Source organism: Hyaena hyaena, unplaced genomic scaffold, assembly GCF_003009895.1.
Source record: "Hyaena hyaena isolate Hyena2069 unplaced genomic scaffold, ASM300989v1 scaffold_1071, whole genome shotgun sequence".
Taxonomy (NCBI): domain Eukaryota; kingdom Metazoa; phylum Chordata; class Mammalia; order Carnivora; family Hyaenidae; genus Hyaena; species Hyaena hyaena.
In genome coordinates, this window is record NW_024081705.1 from 271,283 (window position 1) to 293,394 (window position 22,112).

At 38.2% G+C, this 22,112-nt stretch overlaps 1 protein-coding gene across 2 annotated transcripts; it reads left to right on the forward strand.

Moving 5' to 3' along the window:
- Window positions 1-765: 765 nt before the first annotated feature.
- GDAP1 (ganglioside induced differentiation associated protein 1) lies at window positions 766-20,105 on the forward strand. 2 transcript variants are annotated; one of them, XM_039222172.1, is made up of 6 exons: window positions 766-919; window positions 1,658-1,850; window positions 12,385-12,558; window positions 13,763-13,857; window positions 15,857-15,971; window positions 16,948-20,105. In XM_039222172.1, exons 1-6 carry the CDS (start codon window positions 803-805, stop codon window positions 17,328-17,330), a joined length of 1,077 nt encoding a protein of 358 aa, XP_039078103.1. In that variant the 5' UTR covers window positions 766-802; the 3' UTR covers window positions 17,331-20,105. The 2 variants fall into 2 exon arrangements, with proteins under 2 accessions (XP_039078103.1, XP_039078104.1); XM_039222173.1 differs by lacking the exon at window positions 766-919 and having other exon boundaries at window positions 1,692-1,705.
- The last annotated feature ends 2,007 nt before the right edge of the window (window positions 20,106-22,112 follow it).

The window sequence follows — 22,112 nt, forward strand, 5'->3', positions numbered from 1 at the left end:
ATAATGACTGGTATAAAATTATGATTTCGACTATGGCTATGAAAAGGATATTCATATAAAGCAACCAAACTTGTGAGTAATATTGAGTGTCTACATCATGTCAGGCTATTTTGAGTGTTTAACATTGTATTTACTTATTTGTGAGGAAAACTTTATGGGGTAAATAGAATTATTACCTCCACTTTAAAAACCAGGACGTGAACCCAGGTAGTTCTGCCTTAAAAATTCTGTTTAACAACTAGAATGTTTTAATTCGCCATCGGTTATGAGATTATCGTTTATTATTATTTTGCGTGACTCCATAAGAGCATCTTCTTATGAAAACTCACAGATCGTCATCCTGTTTTGTTAACCAGAACTTCTTTCCGCTTAGGGCACAAACCCTCCAAGAGGAAATTTAAGTAAATGTCCTGGAAAGTTGCTGCTTTTAGACGTGAGCAACCTCTACTCCACCCCACCAAACCAATGAGTAATTTGCAGTCAACATTATTCATTACTACCTTTACTATTCAGGGACTCTTATTTTAGAATCTTTCCTCAACACATCCCCTTGCGTCTCCCACGTGACTTCCACTCGCCAGAGACTTTCCGGCGCGTAGACACGCCCGCAGCTCTGCAGAGGCGGCGCTGCAGCTCTCTTGCCGGTGAAACTACACTTCCCAGAGGTCTGTTCGTCCGCGCGAACTCGTCTTTCCCGGATCCGGGCGGCAACTCGGAAAAACAAACGACGCTTTGCGGGGCAGTGTGGGTGGGAGAAATAAAGGCTGACCGGCGAGGCCCTGCTGTACTCGCGCACCCCAAAATGGCTCGGAAGCAGGACGAGCAGAGAGGGGGCGCGCCCTTGATGGCGGAAGGCAAGTCGGACGCGGAGGTTAGGCTCATTCTGTACCACTGGACACATTCTTTCAGCTCTCAAAAGGTAACTACAGGCCTCTGCTGGCGCGGGGGCGCGGATCGGGTTTCAGCACCGGGACAGCTCCCTCAGGGCTCTTCCTGGTACACAGGCGCATCTGCAAGTAGGCCTCCCAAGCCCTAACCCGGGCGGGCCCTCCCTGAGGGCAGGGATGCGCCTTGCGGGGAAGCACGGAGGATCAGTCTGGGATGGAAAGGGTATGACTCAGGCTTTGCCACTCGTGAAATGCGACCAAAAAAAAAAAAAAAAAAAAACCCATCACTTTAGGTATTTGGGCAGGAGGCCTTGCCCACTGGACTTAGAGGAGTGAGGCAGAGAGAAGCTCCTTGATGCAACCGCATAATTTACAGTTCCTCCTTTTACTCTTTTTTACACGCATTTGCTCTCAACAAGGCTTAGCAAATCTATATATCAGATTCTTGTCTGGGGAGGACACATAATTAGGTTTCGGACGCAAAGAAAGTAGTGATGGAGAGTCATCACCAGAATAAAGAAATAAATAAGTAAATAAATAAATAAGTAAATAATATAGCCAGAATTATTTTCATTCTTTATTTTATTATCCTTTCTAATTTATGTAAGATGCTAGAATATATCTCAGTTAATACCTAGATTACAAATAGTTAAAAAGAATGCTGAGAATATTAACTTAGGGAAGCACAGAAAGTCTGCTTAATGGTATCCAGGAATGTTATTTAATTGAAAGCCTACATGTGTTGTAGTAACCAGTGTGAACTCTTTCAGGTGCGCTTGGTAATTGCTGAAAAGGCATTGAAGTGCGAGGAACATGATGTAAGTCTGCCCCTGAGTGAGCACAATGAGCCTTGGTTTATGCGTTTGAACTCAACTGGAGAAGTGCCTGTCCTTATCCACGGGGAAAACATTATTTGTGAGGCCACTCAGATCATTGATTATCTTGAACAGACTTTCCTGGATGGTAATGTTAAGGCTATTTGTGATTTCTTGGATTTACTTTCAACACAAGTATATATGTTCCCCCCTTCTCCCTCCCTTCCTCCCTCCCTCCCTCCCTTCCTTTTTCCCTTCTTTCCTTCTTTTTTGGTTTTATGATGATGGTTTCATGCTAAAAACCTTTTCCATTTCCATAAGCACACAAATATAAAATAGGTCAATACCATAAATTTTATGTAAGCCAGTGTAACTCCATTTAAAAGATTTTATGTAAACTACACATTTTAATATTGGAACTTTCCTTTTAAATTCACTGGCAAAAACCTCTGTAGGTGTGTGGTTTGTAGTGATGAAGTTTTAGCCTCAAAGTTCATAATGATTTGAAATGTACACTATGAAAATCAGCTTTATATAGTCTACTAAATAGTTCCACCTTAAAAACAATAGGAGGGAAAAAAGAGGAATCAAACTTAGGAAGCGGAGAATAGAATGTTGGTATATGTGGAGATCTTTGCCCCTGTGACTTCTCTATAGTTTCAGTTTTATATCTTTTGTGAGGAATTTTAAGACTTAACTTTGTATAGTGCTTTATAATAATCATTTATTGATGACCTGTCTTATGTCGGGCATTTTATAATTTCTGTTGTATTTAGTCTTCAAAAGAACCCAGCTGAGACGGGCATGATGGACTAGTTATTCCCACTGTACATGAGGAAAGAGAAACAGAGGGGTTGCCTATGGTAATACAGCTATTTTATGGCAGAGTGGGGCTGGGATGCAAGACTTGCCTATCCATACCTTCATATTATACCAGCTGTCTCCCATAGTCATTGCCACTTGCATATCATCTTGCTTGCTCCTAATGACAATGCTTTGAGATGAACTATATCTTCAGTATTTGCCAAAGATCGTATAGCTGGCATAACTGAGAGAACAGAAGGTTCCTAGCTTTCCGCTGAGTACTCTTCTGTAAAAGAAACTACATGAGATCCAGTTACTTTTCATCTGCCACTAGTTACGCTGATGTTAACAGGGCAGGGTAAAACCAAAATATAACCCCATATTACTGGAAGTTGAGAAAGGAAATTACTAGGCTAAAAAAAATGTCTGAGGTACTAGAGGGAAAATAGGTATGGGACCCAAAAGTGTATAGAGAGAACTCCAGGGAATTAGATTGACAATGGGCTGCCCGCATTCTTATTCCAAGTATTTGGTTTCCTAGACTTCTGATTAGAGGTTTTTTTTTTGTTTGTTTGTTTGTTTTATTAAAAAAAATTTTTTTTCTTTACGTTTTATTTATTTCTGAGAGAGAGGGAGAGAGAGACAGCATGAACAGGGGAGGGTCAGAGAGAGAGGGAGATACAGAATCTGAAACAGGCTCCAGGCTCTGAGCTAGCTGTCAGCACAGAGCCTGATGCAGGGCTCGAACCCATGAACCATGAGATCATGACCTGAGTTGAAGTCAGATGCTTAACCAACTGAGCCACCCAGGTGCCCCTGATCAGAGGTTTTAATTAGAGGTGGCCATTGGTGTAAACAAAAGAGTTGTTTGTTTTCTCTTAAGATTTAAAAAAATTGTTTATTTTTTAAATAAAGAGAGAGATAGTGAGCAGTGGAGGGGCAGCGAGAGAGGGAGATGGAATCCGAAGCAGGCTCCATGCTGTCAGCCCAGAGCCCAACGCAAGCCCAAACTCTTGAACTGTGAAATCATGACCTGAGCTGAAACCAAGAGTCAGACACTTAGCTGACTGAGCCACCCAGGCACCCCTAAACCAAAGGGTTTAATGAACTGTTTCTCCTTTACAATTACTTCCTATTCTTTAAGTCCATATGCTGGCGACTGTATTGGAAATGGTGGTGAATTGATTTAAGACAATTTTTCTCAACCTTGAGCTTTTTGGAAATGGACAGGTCTGTTAAGTAATTGGTATTTCTTGGGAGAAGTGATTATAATGTGAATAAAGCAAAATCATTGTATAATAATTGTTCTAAATAATAAAAAATCTTAAAAAGATACATAAATGGAAAATCATACTTAAATATTTTGTTGGCTTCCTTTGAACTACTACTACTTCTACTACTACTACTACCATTCTCCACTTCTTCCTCCTCTTCTTACATTCTTTCTCCTCTAAGATATTCAGTAATATAAAATATGTTACTTTACAACAATGGTAATGATGATTATTAGGCTTTCTTAAAGTGTTCCTTAGGCTTTTTCTTTTACTTTGATTATATAAAAACAAAACTGAAATACATTCTGAGCCCTACTCAAAGAACGGAAATATTAAATTACTCTTTTACTACTTATGGAACCAGAGGAGAAGGTGCTGTGGGCTAAATGTTAAGATGAAAATATGGAAACTAAGGACTTTAACTCTGGCTATACTTACAGAATAAATAATCAAGAATCCTAGCTCTTAGTCTGAAGTTGTTGCTAACTGTTTGCATATCCTTGGTGACTTGACTTCTCTGTCCTCTTGGATTAGGTGATATGATTTTATCAACTGCAGAGATAAAGCAAGTCCAATAAATTCTTATTTCACTCTTTTCTCTTTCCCAGGAGAGTAGTCACTCCTTTGGGAAGGGTTAAAAGAAGATTAAGGGACCCAAAACCCATGGTAGATAAGAAGACAGCAAGAAAACAGTTATATAAATGAAGTCTAGTCTATTTATTTCTTTTTTTAAATGTTTATTTATTTATTGAGAGAGGGAGAGAGAGAGTGTGAGAGAATGGCAGAGGGGCAGAGAGAAGGGAAGAGAGAGAGTCCTAAGCAGGCTCTGTGCTGAGCATGGAGCTTGATCTCATGAACCCTAAGATCGTGACCTGAGCCAAAACCAGGAGTCAGATGCCCAACTAACTGATTTACCCAGATGCGCCCGAATGAAAAAGCTAGTCTACAGATGAAGTTTATCCCAAAGTATTAAAATAAAAAAAATAAATGTGTGTTATCACAATTATCATTAAGATAATTTATATTTGTCATTAAGAACTTATGGAGATTAGGAAAAGAACCAGACAAGACAGATGTTGTCAAGGATGGGATAGAGTGAATTCTAGGAATCCTTGCTACTTAAAAGTATGTTCCGCTGACCAGCGGCATTGATGTCACCTGGGAACTTGTTAGAAATTCAGAATCCTAGACTCTACTGCAGATCTCTTGAATCAGAATTTGCATTTCAACAAGACCCTCAAGTGATTCATATTTACACTAGAGTTTGAGAAGCACTGATGCAAATTACTGTGTGTTAAGTAATTGCTTAAGCTTTATGCAGCACTATAAATTACTTATATACACACCCACATACATAATTTTATAAATATATCTATACACATATGTAACTTTTGAGTGTCTTAGTTAAAAGGAATCAGCTCAAGTTTTACATTACTGAGGAATGCTTTAACACCCAAAAAGCATATGAATCTGTTGTGTACTGGGCACAGTTCTAGATATAATGTATCTTGATTTAAGTAGAGCATTTGAGGTTACTTCATAAGATACCATTGTGGAACGAAGGGCCAAATATGGCTGGATAAAAGTGATGCACATTTCCACCCACCATACGGAAGAATATTTATAAATGTCTTACACATGGTTACCCATTTAGCTAAAGATTTATTCTATATAATTTTATTACATTTATTTCAATTATTTGTAGACCACTGTAAACACCATAAGGTCAGAGGCAGTGTCTAACAGCTGTATCCCAGTTCTTCATATAGTGCTTCATATAAGCTCTCTCTTTTAAAAAAATTTTTTAATGTCTTTTATTTATTTTTGAGAGAGAGAGAGAGAGAATGAGCAGGGGAGGGTCAGAGAGAGAGAGGGAGATACAGAATCTGAAGATAAGCTCCACGCGCTGAGCTGGCTGTCAGCACAGAGCCTGATGCTGGGTTCGAACCCACAAACCGTGAGATCATGACCTGAGCTGAAGTTGGATGCTTAACCGACTGAGCCACCCAGGCACCCCTTCATATAAGCTCTTTAATAAGAGCTTAATGTTTACTTTTGAATGATTAAAATGAATGAACTTTTCAAAATAGACGTCAGCCTGGACACGGATGCCTACTGGTGTCCTTATAGGTTTCTGTTCTCTGACTTGAGCCTAACAATTCTACAAATGACTTGAATAAGACATTGTAGAAATAAGGGATGACAAAAGCTGAGATAGTTAATGACTAGCTTGTGAAATGTTTGTCATGGAACAATATGGAAAAATAACTAAGATAAAGTTTAACATGTAGTATGTAAACAAGTAGTAGTATGTAACAAGTAGTATGTAAATTTTATTTTTAAAAATTGGCTGCATTAGTGAAGGATGGATGATCTAGCTTATCAATAATTAAAGCTAGTAATAAAAAAAAGGCTGGTATGGTCTGAAGTTATTTTAAAAGTGTAGGTTCTGTCTAGAACATGGCAAATTGTGAACTGGTCAGAATATGCAACATTTTGTTTAATTATGAGTGGAACTTAAAGGAACATTTACACTTAAAATAATGAGTAAATTGTTTTCATTAGATGTATAGTTGCCCGTGGTTATAAGAGGAGACTTTAAGTGTATGTATTCACCTAAAGAATAGAGTATAGTCAACTGGTATTTCCTTTGCTGTTATTTGTCATCCCTTAATTGCTTACCAGCTAAAACTTGTCCTAAAAATGATAGCTTGCTGACATTTCTCAACATTTGTATATAATCAGTATTTGCATCCTCATGCTTTTGGGATAAGTCCATTAGATAGCTCGTAGTATTAGGGAAGAAATTTGGTAGCCAAGGTAATCCTTTTCAAGTCTTAGCCTAAGAATAGTTAATATCTAAATTGGATGATGGCTATTTTTTTTTTTTTTTGAAAGAAGCTATAGATGTAGATATCAGTGATATTCTTGAGGTCAGAACTTGGGTCAAAGGAAGAATTTAGAAGTATTCAGTTATGGCTGGTCAACCAAGGGCGGGTGAAGAACAATCTCTTTATTCTTTTAGTAGCTATATTTTTGGGTGTTAATTGGTGCAAGGACCTGGAATATTTCAAAGATCCCTAATCATTAAAATCTTACTAATCTTCAAAGATAAAGATAGTTTCATTTTTAAAAAAAATTTTAATGGTCATTTATTTTGAGAGACAGAGCATGAGCAGGGGAGGGGCAGAGAGAGAGGGAGACACAGAATCCAGAGCAGACTTCAGGCTCTGAGCTGTCAGCACAGAGCCTGACGTAAGGCTCAAATACACGAGCTGTGAGATCATGACCTTAGCTGAAGTCGGTGCTTAACCGACTGAGCCACCCAGGTGCCCCAAAGATAGTTTCATTCTGTAAACTTGAAAATAATACCAAACCTGTCTTTACTACATGCATGTGCTGTTATTACTACTCAGTTTTACAGGCTATATTTTTTTATGTACATGACACATTTTTCTCTTGGTGCGTGTAAAGAGTAGATATATTAAAGCATGAAATTGATTAAACTAGGTAAGGCGTGATACTAAGCAAACTAGGGAAACTCAAGAGCATTGAATATAACTATTGAATATATGCACTAATAATATTTTAAAATCTAGATATTCTTTAATACTGTTCATAACCTCATAACCTTAATTTGGCCTAAGATAATTTGAAAAAATGGGTTTGAAGTAACTACAAAATACTAGAACATTACTATTTATTATTGCCAAATGACTCAGTGGTAACTTAGAATCAAGGATCTCATATGGTGATATTGAATTTTGGTGATTTAATATATAACAGTTCTCTGAAGCTCATATCGAATGCCTTAGGTCTATATATACATCATTTATTCTTAGGAAATGAAATTTGGTTTGGAAATAAAGTATTCTGGTATGATATGAAAATATTCTATACAAGTCTCATTAGGAAATATATTTGGGAAGATTTTTGTCAATATCTCTTGAATATCAACTCATATTTTTAAAAAGAACATTAATTCTGAAGTCACTGTTACCTTAAAAATAGTTATTTATGTAAGATTTCCAATTTTTCCAATTTTTTATATTAATAAAACCCTCTCATATATAGTTGAATTACTTTATATATCTTTTAGCACATCTACTGAAATTGTAGATTAGCACAAAAGTTCTAACCAAGTATGGAAAATATGATATGTGGTAAGGAAAAGAAAATGAACCTTTTAAAACTCATGATTGTGCCAATGAAAGTGGCTTTAGAAAGTAACTTTTTTTTCACTCTTTGTCCAACTTCAGTGGACAGGTAGGGGTGTCAAATGCAGAGGCTGTAGATCTATGTTATGTGTAAACAAGAATCGGAATAAATTGTCTGATAAAGGAACTTTGCCCCCAGTTACAAAGGCTTTCTGTTAAAAGCCTTAAATATAATACCAATAAAGAGTAGTTAAACATTTAAGGTATAAAACCTATTGAAAATGATGTATACATTTGTCTGTGTCTGAGCAAATCATGACTGCATATAATGAACCTCTAGTGTTTGACATTATGTGTTTTTTTTCCTAGTCTGTGTTCAGATTTGATTGTTCTCATTCCAAAGTCATGACAGCTTTGAATTGTAGTCAGTTTGTAACCATAACTTTTGCCTCAGGTTATAACTTATTTACCATTATTACTATAGTTTTTTATAATTTTTTATATGTTTGACTGGTTGAAGGGTATAATTTTATTCAGCTTCATGATGCATACTATCTTATATACCGATGGCATCACCAAGTGATCTAATAAGTAAAATAAAAAAATCAGCAAAGGGATAAAGATAGAAATGAGGTCTGTTTTCATTGAATTAATAATAGTAAGGAAGAACTGAAAGTTATTCAAATAGACCTAGAGGGAAGTCTTTCTTGAAAACAAGACATAATTATGCCTTCTTTGCAGTCAGTGTAGTCAAATAATGAAAGCTTAGCCTGAAGGCCCTAAAATCTTTTAATTTTTTGCTTGGTAAACAATGTAATGTAATGTAAACAATGTAATTTTTTTTTAATGGCTCAAGGCCATGGTTAGTCTACAAGGCCTAGGGACTTGAGAATGTGGGGAGCTGTTTGTCCCTGTTAAATAGCTGCAGAATGCATTTATTGTGTCTTTTCTTACTAGTTTTAAAAAACTATGTTTTTTTCTCATTATCTCATCTTTCTGCTTTGTGTCTACTAGCATGTTTCTAATCTGCTGCCAAAATTTAGGTGCAATACAAGACCTGCCTTGTCCCCTTCTCAGTTCTTCTAGGAAGTCAGGTCTTATGCCAATTTATTCATTTATTCTTATTTATTCTTTCAGGTTAGTCACCAATCTTGGTTTCCAGTACGACAAACCTATTCCCTAATGCTGGAAACTCTTTTCAATGCCTGCTTCTCATAGCTCTCAGCCAGCCAGGTGCCCCCTTTTCTTCTTCTTCTTTTTTTTAGTGTTATAACAAAAATGCTTTATGGAAGGATTGGAAAATAAAATAGAATGAGAGAGGGAAGATCTGTATAATTCAGAGGAAATTCCCAATTGCTTTTGGAACACCTCTGTTTCCAGAGGCAGTGGCACTACTGTGCTGTGGTGTCGAGGAGGACAGTGACCGCACATGGCGGGGGTTGCTAGGGAGGTCCTGGGAGACAGGCAGTGAGGCTGGATGAGAACTTTGGTTCAGCGGATATCTTATGGTCTGTCTGACAAAGTGTTATAGGAGATAGTTATACTGTAGCGGTGCCCTGAGTAGAAGAAAATTATTTTCATGGATTTAAACATTTGTCATCTTTTAGAGAACTCAGGCTTAGCCCGATGGAACTTCCCCAGAAAGCAATTACTAGACAGTGTTTTTCCTGCTTTCATTCACTTTCCCAGAAGGAAGTGGTACGCTTTTCTGAAGATAAGCCCCAGGCCTGGCACCAGAAAGTAGCCTGAGCCAGGGGCCATAAATTTAACCACTTGTAAGCATGTTTAAGTGCTGTATCAGTTTTGATTATTAACTTGAGGTTTTTGGACCCCCAGAGCAGTGGTTCTTAAACTTATTGGTTTCCAGGCCCCTTTATCATAAAAGTTATTGAGAACACCAGAGAGCTTTGGTTTCTGTGGGCTGTATCTACCGATATTTACCAAATTAGAAATTAAAACCGAGAAAAATTTAAAACACGCAAATACACAAGCCCCCATCTCATTAACTGAGTGATGGAGCCACCACATGTCCTGGAAAACTGCTGTATCCTTGGGAGAGAATAAGAGTGAAAAAGCAATTAACATTGTAGTATTACTGTGAAAGTAGCTTTGACTTTGTGGATCCCTCCCGACAATGTCTTGGGGAAGCCCAGGGATTCTTAAACCACACTTTGAGAACTGTTGCCCTTGTGGTCTATGAATAGAATTCAGGAGATTTGAGATCCTGGAGGAGAAAAATTATTACATCTTTATTTTCACTAATTTCCAACAGAAACATTATTTCCTTTCATTTCTAATGTAGGGATAAACCACAGCAATATCGGGAGTGCCTGTGACTTTGTTACCAATAGAAATCACACATATGTTCATAGATTATTGTAGATATCTTAAAAGTGACTTGTCAAGTTATTGTAGATATCTTAAAAGTAATTTATGGTCATAATTACTTTGAAATTATCGTAGTTATTAGACCTGCTTCTAGATCTTGTTACTGTGTTAAGAAAAGGCACCCAGGTTAATATTTTATAATTTAAAGATAATAAATATATTTTAATATAATCAATTTCTTTTCAAGCCTTTGTCTTGTATGCACTTAAGGACATCAGGTGAAGAGCTCTTTAGTATTTCTTTTTTTTTTTTTTAAATGTTTTATTTATTTCTAAGAGAGAGAGAGAGACAGCGTGAACAGGGGAGGGTCAGAGAGAGAGGGAGTCACAGACTGAAACAGGCTCCAGGCTCTGAGCTGGCAGTCAGCACAGAGCCCGACGCGGGGCTCGAACCCACGAACCGTGAGATCATGCATGACCTAAGCGAAAGTCGGACGCTTAACCGACTAAGCCACCCAGGTGCCCCGCTCTTTAGTATTTCAAGGGCCTGAGAAGGACTCCAGTCTGTTGTCCTCATGGAGATTTCTACCATGCATTGGTTGGGATCCTAGTGATAAGCTGAGATCCTCAAAGGTCAGCACGGAAGTGTGCTCTAGTTGGGTAAATTCACTGTTGACAAGCTAGTATGTGGCTTACACTTCATTCTCGGTTATTCCAGTGTAGACTTCAGAGTTGGACTTCCCAGCAGGGAATTAGATATTTGTCTACTGGTTTGAGGAGTAATCCATCTTATTTTTTCTTAGAGAGTCAGAAATAGTCTATTGGCTTAAAAAGCTTGTTCTACTTGGATTATGGCATTATGAGATCTTGTCTGAAATGCTCTGCAGCCAACTCTGAATTGTCAACACGTATGAATGAGTGTGCGGTGCTCAAAAGGATTCTAAGTTAAATAACCCAAACTAAGAAGTAAATGAATAAAATTGAGGTTGTTCTTTTCACTTGTTGGAATAAGCTCATTGGTATTTTTCAGGGGCTGTATGAGGGTCAGAAGTAGGAAGTGATTCTGAAGGGACATAGCCATGACCTTTGGATCATGTGGTTCATCTTTATTCTTGGATAATCTCTGAACTGTAAACCCTTTGAAGATGTTACAATGATGTTTTAAGACAGAGCACTATAGTCAGAGTCAATGGCTTTAGTTTTTGTTCTGCCTTTAATTAGCTGTGGGATCTTGAAGAGAATGTCTCAGCCTCTAGCTCTCAGTGTCTTTGTTAACTGCTGCAGAGCTTCTCCAGATCAAACATTTTATAACAACTAGAAATTTGGGAATATGTTCATTAGTTGAAATTTACTGAACACCTACTATGAGCCAAACGTTATGTCAGGCACTGGGAACTCAATAGAGAACAGTACACGGTCCCTGCCCTCAAGTAGTCTAGAGTGTAGAGTTTAACCAGCAAATGAGGCTTCATGTAGAAACCACTTTCTAGAGATAAAATACTAGAAATTGACGGTGAATTCTGTGCAGGTTGCCAATTCACATTCATGTAGCATCAGTGGGGTCACTCAGTATTAACTGGAAACTAGGAAAGAGTGGCCCCTGATTATCTTTCCATAATGACCTTTCATTCATCTAATCAACCTCTATCAGTGGCCTAAAGTGTAATGGATACTATGGTAGACCCTGGGTCATAGGCTCCCTGCCCTGAAGAATGTTATGGGGCAAAAAGATAGAAACTACTAATTAAGGTGATAAGGCTATGATAGTGTATGTACAAGGTATTTTGCATGTACATTTGACCCAGTCAGATATTGGTAGTTGTAGGAGGTTAAGGAGTGTTCCACAGAGGAGTTGGCATAAATAACTGGACCTTGAGATTTGAGTAGCAATTTGTAAAGTAGAGAAGTGAGAGAATTTCAGTGTGAGCATGGTTTGCGATCTAGCCTGGTACCTCTGTACATTTCAAATTTTGAATATCTGGGCAGGGGAGATACTATCTTTTAAATGCCTTGATATAAGATTGAAAACATTGATGAGGGGGGTTGGGTTTTTTATTTTGCTTTTGGTTGTAACATCTCATTTGTAACTTTTTCTTCAATGTTTGTATATACATTTTTAGAAAAAACACCCAGGTTAATGCCTGATAAAGGAAGCATGTATTACCCACGAGTACAACATTATCGAGAACTGCTTGATTCATTGCCAATGGATGCATATACACATGGCTGCATTTTACATCCTGAACTAACTGTGGACTCCATGATCCCAGCTTATGCAACCACAAGGATTCGCAGTATGTAACAATCTTAAAGACTTGGAATTCTATCTCAAGTTTCTTTTAATTCATTTTTGGGACCTGGCACATCTCATGAAGACCTGGGTACAGGGTTGTTGAGTTTGCTGCAAGGATGTTCATATTACAGATTGATCCATGCATTAGATTAATATGTGCTTCGGGTGCTTAGCTGGACATTTATTGTCTATAGGAACTGATTTTCCAGCTCTTGGCCTTGAGGGCCAAGCTTGGATAAAACTCAGAAAAGAGGCCTGTGGAAAAGAACATAACATAACATGTTCTCACAGGCATATGGACTAAGAATCATGAAATCTGGAAACTGCTGGGGATTAAGCGGAGCTGAGTTCACATTTCTTGTCCTTCATTCTTGTTTTATTATGTGAGGGAGCTGGACTACAGGCTGTGTAACTATTACTCTACCTCTAAATTCAGTGATTCGGGATTTATTGAGTTGTGATATCCAGCTCTCTCCTTGTCTGAGGCCAGAGTATGGTCAGTGCATGGGATGTGGAGAAGGAGATGTGCTCTATGGCACATGTGACCGGGATAGGAAAGTAAGGGAAGGTGGCTGTGGTCAGGCTCTGGGGATGTTTGTAGAAACACTCAAATGCAGATCTTCTAATTCCAGAAACTATGTTCTTTCCACTACATCATATCTTACCTTTATAATTCTCTTACTTAATGTTACTTTTCTTTCCTTTTGTACTTTTCCACCTTCCTCCTCTTCCTTCCCCTCCTTTGTTCTCTTCCCACTTTACTGTCTTGTTCCTCTTCCTCCTCTTCATAAGTACTCGTTATATGATTTGAAGCAAGTGTTCTGACTATAATCCTATCACCTAGAGTTACTGTTTTTTCAAAATAAGGCTTTTGCCTTCCCTTCATATAGAAGTCCATTATAGAAAACCTGAAAGGTATTGAAAGATAGAACAACTACTGTGCACTGAGCACTTCTGGTGTACTGGCCTTGCTCAGAGAGCTTTCCTGGGTATCTCACATTTAATCGTTAGCCTATGCAGCAGATACTCTGATGGTTCCATCTTGCATTTGAGGAAACCAAGGCACAGAGAGGGTACGCCCATGGTGGAGGAAGGGGGTGAATCTCAGAGCTCATGTTCTTACCATGGAACTTCCCAGTTTCTCTTTGTTTCTTGTATAGAAGGGAGGAAATAACTTCCTGTTTCAAAAATGATTTTATTCTCAGGCCAGATTGGTAACACAGAATCTGAACTGAAAAAACTTGCAGAAGAAAACCCAGATTTACAAGAGGCATACATCGCAAAACAGAAGCGACTTAAAGTAGGTAAACCTGGCTGTCCTCAACTGACATCCACTGTTTGTATTAAATGTTCTACTTTTTGTAAAGTATCATTATTTCTAGAACATCTTCACTTAAATATTGCAAGTCACCAGTGCATCTTACCTTTGACTTATGCTCTGCTTTTAGAAAGAATTTTTCTTTCTTAGATTTGATATTCAAACCGAATGACAGGTGCCTAAAAAGGCAGGTATTGCTCATGCTCGTTGCCAAGGAAAGTTACAAAATGTAAAAGCAAATTCATAATATATACTTGGAATCTGTCATTTCAGGTATTCCGCCTAGCTAGACCTTTTTTTTTTTTAAATATCAATAAGGAAATTGGCAAGTTTATTCTAAATATATTCCCCTCCCTCCGTTCATTTTTTTTTTTTCTTTTTATCTTTCACCCGTTTCTTCCTCCTCTAACCCTCGCCTCTGGCAACCATCAATCTGTTCTCTCTATCTGTGGGCTTGGTGTTTTGTTTTGTTGTTGTTGTTTTTAGATACCACATATAAGAGAGATCCTAAAGTACTTGTCTTTCTCTGTCTGACCTATTTTACTTAGCTTAGTGCCCTTGAGGTCCATTTATGTTGTTGAAAATGGCAAAATTTCATTTTTTTAATGCTTGAATAATATTCCATTGTGTATATATGCCACATCTATTCATTCATCCATGGATGGACACTTAGGTTGCTTCCGTATCTTGGATATTATAAATGAAGCTGCAGTGAACATGGGGGTGCATATATCTTTTCAAGTCAGTGTTTTCATTTTCTTTGGATAAATACCCAGAAGTAGAATTGCTGGATCACATGGTGGTTCTGTTTTTAATTTTTTGAGGAACCTCTATATTGTTTTCCATAATGACTGTGCCAGTTTACATTCCCACCACTTATTACTTCCCTTTTTGATAATAGCCATTCTTATGGGTGTGAGGTGATATCTCATGGTTTTGATTCGCATTTCCCTGATGATTAGTGATGTTGAGCATCTTTTCATATAGCCTTTGGCCATCTGTATGTCTTTGGAAAAATACCGGTTCAGATATTTTGCACATTTTAAAATCAGAGTTTTGTTGTTATTGTGTTGTAGGAGTTCTTTATATATTTTGGATGTTAGCCCTTATCATGTATATAATTTGCAAGTGTTTTCTCCTGCTTAATTGGCTGCCTTTTCGTTTTATTGATGGTTTCCTATGTTGTGCAGAAGCTTTTTAGTTAATGTTGTCCCACCTGTTTACTTTTTGTTTTTGTGTGTCAGATTCATAAAATCATTGCTAAGGCCTATGTCAAGGAGTTTACCACCTATGTTTCCTTCTAGGAGCTTTCTAGTTTTTTTAGGTCTTATGCTCAAGTCTTTAATCCATTTTGAGTTAATCCATTTTGACTTGTCTGCCTCCTAAGGAGGCCCTGGGCTTCGCTTCATCAGTTATAGTCAGCCTTTCCCTCTCTGGTGATTCTTTCCTCATGGCCCAAGAACTCACGCACACTTCTCCCACGTTAAAAATGTAGGAAACATCAGCACCTTCCACCCTCCTCAACTTCCCGCCTTCCATCATCATCTTATCTTAGCTAAGTGAGCTTCTCAAAAGAAATGCCTTCACACAAAGCACCCCTTACTTTCCACTCTTTTTTAACTCTCTGCATTCAGATTTCTTCCTCATGCCTGACCCTTCGGTCCTTCATTCCTCGAAAGCTGCTGAAGTTCCATTCATTAGTTGGGGTTGAGAGGAGTCCCTTTGTGCCCCTCATATACTTTGCTATTTCTGGTCCACTGGTCCCACAGGACTTGCCAGTGAGCATTGGGTCTGGCCCGGGGAGTATTCACCCAGCCAGAGTATTTTCCCTCAAGTTTGCCTTTGCTTTAACATTATTCTGTATCTTCTCATTGTCTCGAATAAATAGGCTCCAGCTCTGGAAGAGTTCATATCTGCTTTCCTCTATATTGATTGTTTTTTGCAGGCATAAATAACCTCTTTTGTTATTTTTGCTAATTAGTCAAAACTTCTTGACCATGACAATGTCAAATATTTGAAGAAAATTCTTGATGAATTGGAGAAAGTCTTGGACCAGGTTGAAACTGAGTTGCAAAGAAGAAATGAAGAAACCCCAGGTAGGTTCTCATTTGTGTTTAGGGTTTTGTTTTTCTTTCTTTTGCCGGATGCCAGGCTATTTATGGGAATATTCTTAGATTTTACCAAAAACATCCTGTAATCTGTTTTTTATTATTTTTATTCATGGGCAGTTTAAATTATCATGGCAACCATACTACTGAACTCAGCAAAACCCAGGCATCTGACAGTATCCCAGTCTGTCTGTGTGAATGTGACTGGTGGAGGATTTTTCTGCACAATTTAAAGTTATGGTTGAGAGATTCCTACTTAGCCCATTTCACACATTCGTAATAACAGTAGTTCCTTTGGTTGAATAACCTGTGTGATTGCTTGAATGGTCCCTCCAGTTTTCTCTCTAGGCAGGAAGAGTACTTCCAGTCTGTGTGTGTCTGCGGCCTGGCTGCTGAGCATCCGGGTGTTGCACCTGTGAGCCTAACTGCACCACCTAGCCATCGCCCAGGTGCATGCACATTTGTGCCATTCTAATTGGCAACAAGTTCAAGACGTGTTATGTGAAACTTGCTTCACAATAGGAACTTGTGCTTTATATAACTAACTAGGAGCAGCGATCACCTGAGTGACATTTCAGGCCCAATTTTAAGGGTTTTTCTAAAGCTTACTTGCTGTTTTCCTAAACCGGGAGGAAAGTTCTGTTGACTCCTCTGGGTTGGAGGCTCTCAACTCCTCAGAATCCTTTTCAAAATGAAAGGTGTTGAGCTCAAGTGGCTCCAGTCTGACCCAGGGTTGTACGTGGCTGACAGATATCAGGTGAATCTCCCTTAGCTTGGGATACCTTGGCGTGGACTTTGTTTTAGGATGTAATTACTTGCTGAGTTTGATTGTCAAGAAAATGTACCATGGCCTTCATCTTTTGCTGTGCTCACACTTGCCCTCAAGACTGAGACCAAAAATGCCAACCAGAGTCTCTCTGTACGGCACATGCCCCTAACTCTCCGTGTCCCTTTCTCTGATTAGAAGAGGGCCGCCAGCCTTGGCTCTGCGGAGAATCCTTCACCCTGGCAGACGTTTCGCTCGCTGTCACATTGCATCGGCTGAAGTTCCTGGGGTTTGCGAGGAGAAACTGGGGAAATGGAAAGCGACCAAACTTGGAAACCTATTACGAACGTGTCTTGAAGAGAAAAACATTTAACAAGGTTCTAGGACATGTCAACAATATATTAATCTCTGCAGTGCTGCCAACAGCGTTCCGGGTGGCCAAGAAAAGGGCCCCAAAAGTTCTTGGCACCACCCTTGTGGTTGGTTTGCTTGCAGGAATGGGATATTTTGCTTTTATGCTTTTCAGAAAGAGACTTGGCAGCATGATCTTAGCACTGAGACCCAGACCAAATTATTTCTAGGCTTGTAGGGATCTCATGGTGACGACTCATCCAACTATTCAACTAGACCCTTGTCCACTCCTCCAGGCCCAGTGGAGAATGACCCTGGGCAACTAGTAAAAAGTTTATTTACCTTACTCTTTGAATAGTTTATGTGGGGAGAGGAGATAATGAAAATGTTTTTGTGGGCTGGTCACTTTGAGATCATTTCTTTGCAAACCGGAACAAATCCATCCCTAAAATGTGCAAGGTCAAGATAATGTAAATGCTGACAGAGAATCAGACCTTTAGCTCAAAACATCAGTTCAAATTCTGAATTATTTGGGGGGAGAAGGTTCTTACTGTAAGCAGACAGTAATAGCCTGTGATTGCCCATAGGTGTTCATCTGAGACTATCTGGATGTGCTGAGTGTTGAGTAGTTAGCATCATTTTCCACTGGAATTCAGAGATCCCCTTTGTTTCACAGCCAGTCCAGCCAGCAGCAGGGTGCAGCAGCATTTCATATGATCACTGTTAGCTTCGGGCAGAAATGAGAGACACAAAGCGAACAGGGAGAGGGAAAACAGGGAAAATGGAGTCCATATAGTGAAGAGTGAAGGTGACTTCCAGGTGTCTCCGACACCACTCATGGCTGCCTGTCCCCTCAGTAAACATTACATTTGGCTACTTGTGGCCATTGCCCACATAGCCTCCTGTAGTTGAGAAACTGGGGAAGAGGACTAGTGAGTTACTGGGGGAATAGACTGGAGAAAACCCTGGGCTTTACACTCAGAGCTCCTCATCTGACCTTAGTACTAATTTTAAATATATGAATCACACTCACTGTTTTAATAAGATTAACTGCTAATACACTTTGGTGAAATGCCCACTGAAACATTTCTGCTTAGCACTGACATGAACATCTTGAGTGATATAAGATGGTTCCTTTCTTCTTTCTTTTCCTCATGGTTCCCCCAATTGGATGCTGCCTGAGAAATATTCCTATGGACTGTTGTCTCTGGTCACTGGGTGTCTTGCCTTCTACAGCCCCTTTTAGCACACAGGTGGGAGTCAGGTGCAGGTCTCAGCCAATCCCTAACATGGCACGTGGCTAGGTAGTAGGTGTTTGAATGATCTGGAAGTACTCAATATGCTCATTCTGATTTTGAAGAGGCTGGTGTGTTAAACCGTTGTCTAGGCCTTGCATCTGTTGATTGTTATTAACAGAGCCCTAAAAGGTTAAAGAGAAAGAGAAAACTCTAGTCTTAGCCCATGCAAATTAATTTAGGGGAAATGAAATAAGTCAATAGTGAGGTCCATTTGTATTCTTCATGTGTGTCTAGGCATTTCAGGGGGTCCCTCAGTCCATCTGGAAGGGATAATCCCAGTGTGTTCTGTGAATGACTATGGAACTGCATTAATACAGTTTTCACTCAGATAAAACTTCTCATGGTGACAGGAAGATATAGTTTCCCTGCCATTGGCCTGAAAGGAGTTGGGGGGACAGTTTTAGGTCTCCGGCAGGAAGTATGTATAAGGAATGATGAGCTAAGGTTCCAGCAAATAACAAAAGCTTGCTTGGATTGCCTCAGGCTGGCTATGCAAAATAGTCAAAGAATGTACTGACTTTTTTATTAATAGGGAACAGTCAAACTTAGGAAACAATGACTTTTGATGGTAAAATGAGTCTGTAATTCCATTTCATGAATCAGTTGTTTTTAGAAAATCTTGATGAAATGGACATTCCTTGTTTACAAAAATTAATAACATCTCAGTGCAGATTGGCAGCTTTTATAATGTCTTAATATTATCCCTCCCGTGCACTGTCATATACAGTAGTTGGATTTGTTTGTTGCTGGGACATTCCAATCCCTATGTTCATAAAAGAGCCACAAAACTGATTATTCAGTAGTTTGTAGTGTTTCAGAGATCTTTGTATCACCCTGCAAGAAGCAAGAATTCAGACATGAAGAAAACTGGATTTTTATGAAAATCTACAAAAGGGTATTTATCTATGTAAAAGTTGTTGATTAAAAATAAAGATTAGGAGCCCAGTGCTGGCTTTTCCTTAAATCTACTGAATCAGAGAAAGTATACTGGGAAGTGTAATTTTCTGATAGTTTCATTGGAAATATGCTGTCAATATTAAAGATGATGCATCGTGATGATTTCACTTGTTTCATCCATACTCTTGGGTTTAGACTCATAAAATGTTTGGGGACATAATGACCACTAGATGTCGCTGTTCACACAGTAGTCTGAGATTGGGCATTCTCTAGGTTCGGCAAGCCCTCTAAAATGGCTCAAGTGAAGATAAACATTAATGACCTTAATTTCTGAAATGAGGGCATCTTCATCAGATCATCCATCTGTACAAAAGCTTGAGGCACATGTAGTATTGATTTCTAATGCTTTAGAAGGGATAACAGTACCACACAATGTCAAACTAAAGAGCTAAACATATACTACTAGCAAAATAAGCACTTTTATCTATTTCAAGATCATTGGTGACTGGCCAGTGTGTTCCTCAGTTTCCAAAGTTTGTATAAATATCATAATTATAAAAATGTCTGAGGTACTAAATTTAGGCTGGCTGTGTATGTCTTAATACATAAATACTGTTTTATTGTTATTGTAATTATATGCCTTTTGAATCTGTTTTCCTTAATTGCAGAGAGTTGTAAATGCTTGCTTGATTTTTGGTCATTATTGATATTGACACCAGAGTTGTAGATATTTGGTGTTGTTTAATGTAGTAGATCAAGATGCTATTCTACTTGTAAGATCAATAAAAGTAATTGGATAATCAATATGAACTATAAAAGTACCGATTTTGTAATCTTTTTTAAGAAAACAAGTTTCTTGGGAGCACCTGGGTGGCTCAGTTGGTTGAATATCCACCTTTGGCTCAGGTCATGATCTCAGGGTTTGTGGTTTTGAGCCCTGCATTGGGCTCTCTGCTGTCAGTGTGGAGCCCACTTTGGATCCTCTGTCCCACTCTCTGTCTGCACCTCCCCCTCTCACACTTGCTCACTCTCTCAAACAACAAGCTCCCCTCCCCCAATTTATTTTCATTTTAAAATCAAAGTATACTGTGGTAATTGGAAGGAGTAAAATAAGCAGAAATTAGGTTTCAATATATTTAGCTACAAGATGGCATAATTTCCTTATAACAATTACTGACTCATGATTTATTTAAAAACACACACTATTATTAAAATGAATGTCAGCTTAAAGAATAACATTGCTGTTGATCATTAAAGAGGTTATTTTGCAGCTACTTAATGGGATAGGCATGAAAATGACAAACACCAAGAGAATATTGTTTTTTCAAAATAGTTTTGTTACATTTTTACTGGATTTCAAAGATTGCTTTTATGATATTTACGTATACTTTTATAGAGCTCTTTTACTGAGTTACGGATTATGGATATCCAAGTTACCATCCATTTTTCTAGCCTTGTGAAGCTTACCCATTATTCTAATCATCAAAAGAAACTGAATACTACTTTTGTTTTACAATGAACAAAGCAAATGAGAACCTAATTGGCTTTGTTTCCCCTGAGTTTGCTTGTAAATCAAAAAGGAACAATACTGAATACCCATGGAAAGGGAAGTGATGTTGTATGCTCAGAAAAGGAAAAATCACCATGGTATGGACACAAAAGTCAAATTAATGCAACGAACGAATTAGTGTTTAGTCATAACCTTCATATTGTTTATGCCACATATTTGGCTCATTTAAATTGTTATTCTCTATGTATTCATATCAGAATGTTTTGATTTTCTAATTTCCCACACTTGTGTTTTACTAGGTAGGGTTCCAAACCAAGTAAGGAAGTATAATTTCTATGATAAATTGTGTATGACATTGTGAAGATGGAGAGAGGAGAAAGAACTCCCTTCATGGCTTAGAAGGGCAGTGCATTGATGAAAGCAATATCTTAGATTACTTGCATTTGAGTTGAGCCCTGGATTTTGTTTTAGGAGAGAGGAAGGACTGACCTATGGGTCACAAAGCAGCAGGGTAGAGCAGGCTCTGAGGTATATGATGACAAGGCCATTCATGTGGAGCTTGAGACAAAACATACTTTTGATGGGCCCTGATCTACTCTGATTCCAGTAGGTGGTGAATCTCATCCAGAGAACCTCATCATAAAGCTCCTTTGAGAAGGTTAGAATTTTTTTCTTCAGCATTTCATTATATTCATTATTTATACATTGGCTCCTTGATTACAAGGTGCGGTCTTTAAATTCCCTTATTAAGAGAAACCAATAGTATGGATGAAAATATAAAAATGTTAATGAAATGTAATGCAAAGGGTAAGGTTTCCATGCTAACAGAAATATTCACATCTGTGTATATAAGTTAATTCCTAATCAGATAGGTAATTTTTGCAGGCATGTGGCTAGTATATATACCTTTTTGTATCATCAGATTAAGCTATCCTTTGAATTTAAGAATCTGATTGTCAACAAAGTCACTTACAAGTGTCAAATATACATCATAATAAACATAATGATGATATATTTTTAGTGATTCCATTTATTAAGGTGAGTGAACAAAAAAAGTAAAGATTTTCACCGAAAAATTGAAATGACTTAAGAACGATTAGCATTAAAAGCAAAGATGGCTGTGTTGTAAAAAAAAAAAAAAAAAAAGTGGCCACAGATTCTGCTTATTTCTTTGCAATGTGATGTTACAAATCATCTTGTCAGAAATACCATCCTCATAGCATGACTATGTTAGGCTCACAGGAAAGGAAGTTAACCAGAGATATTAGACATCAAGCAGTGATGAAAGTCACTAGAGGTCCTTGTTA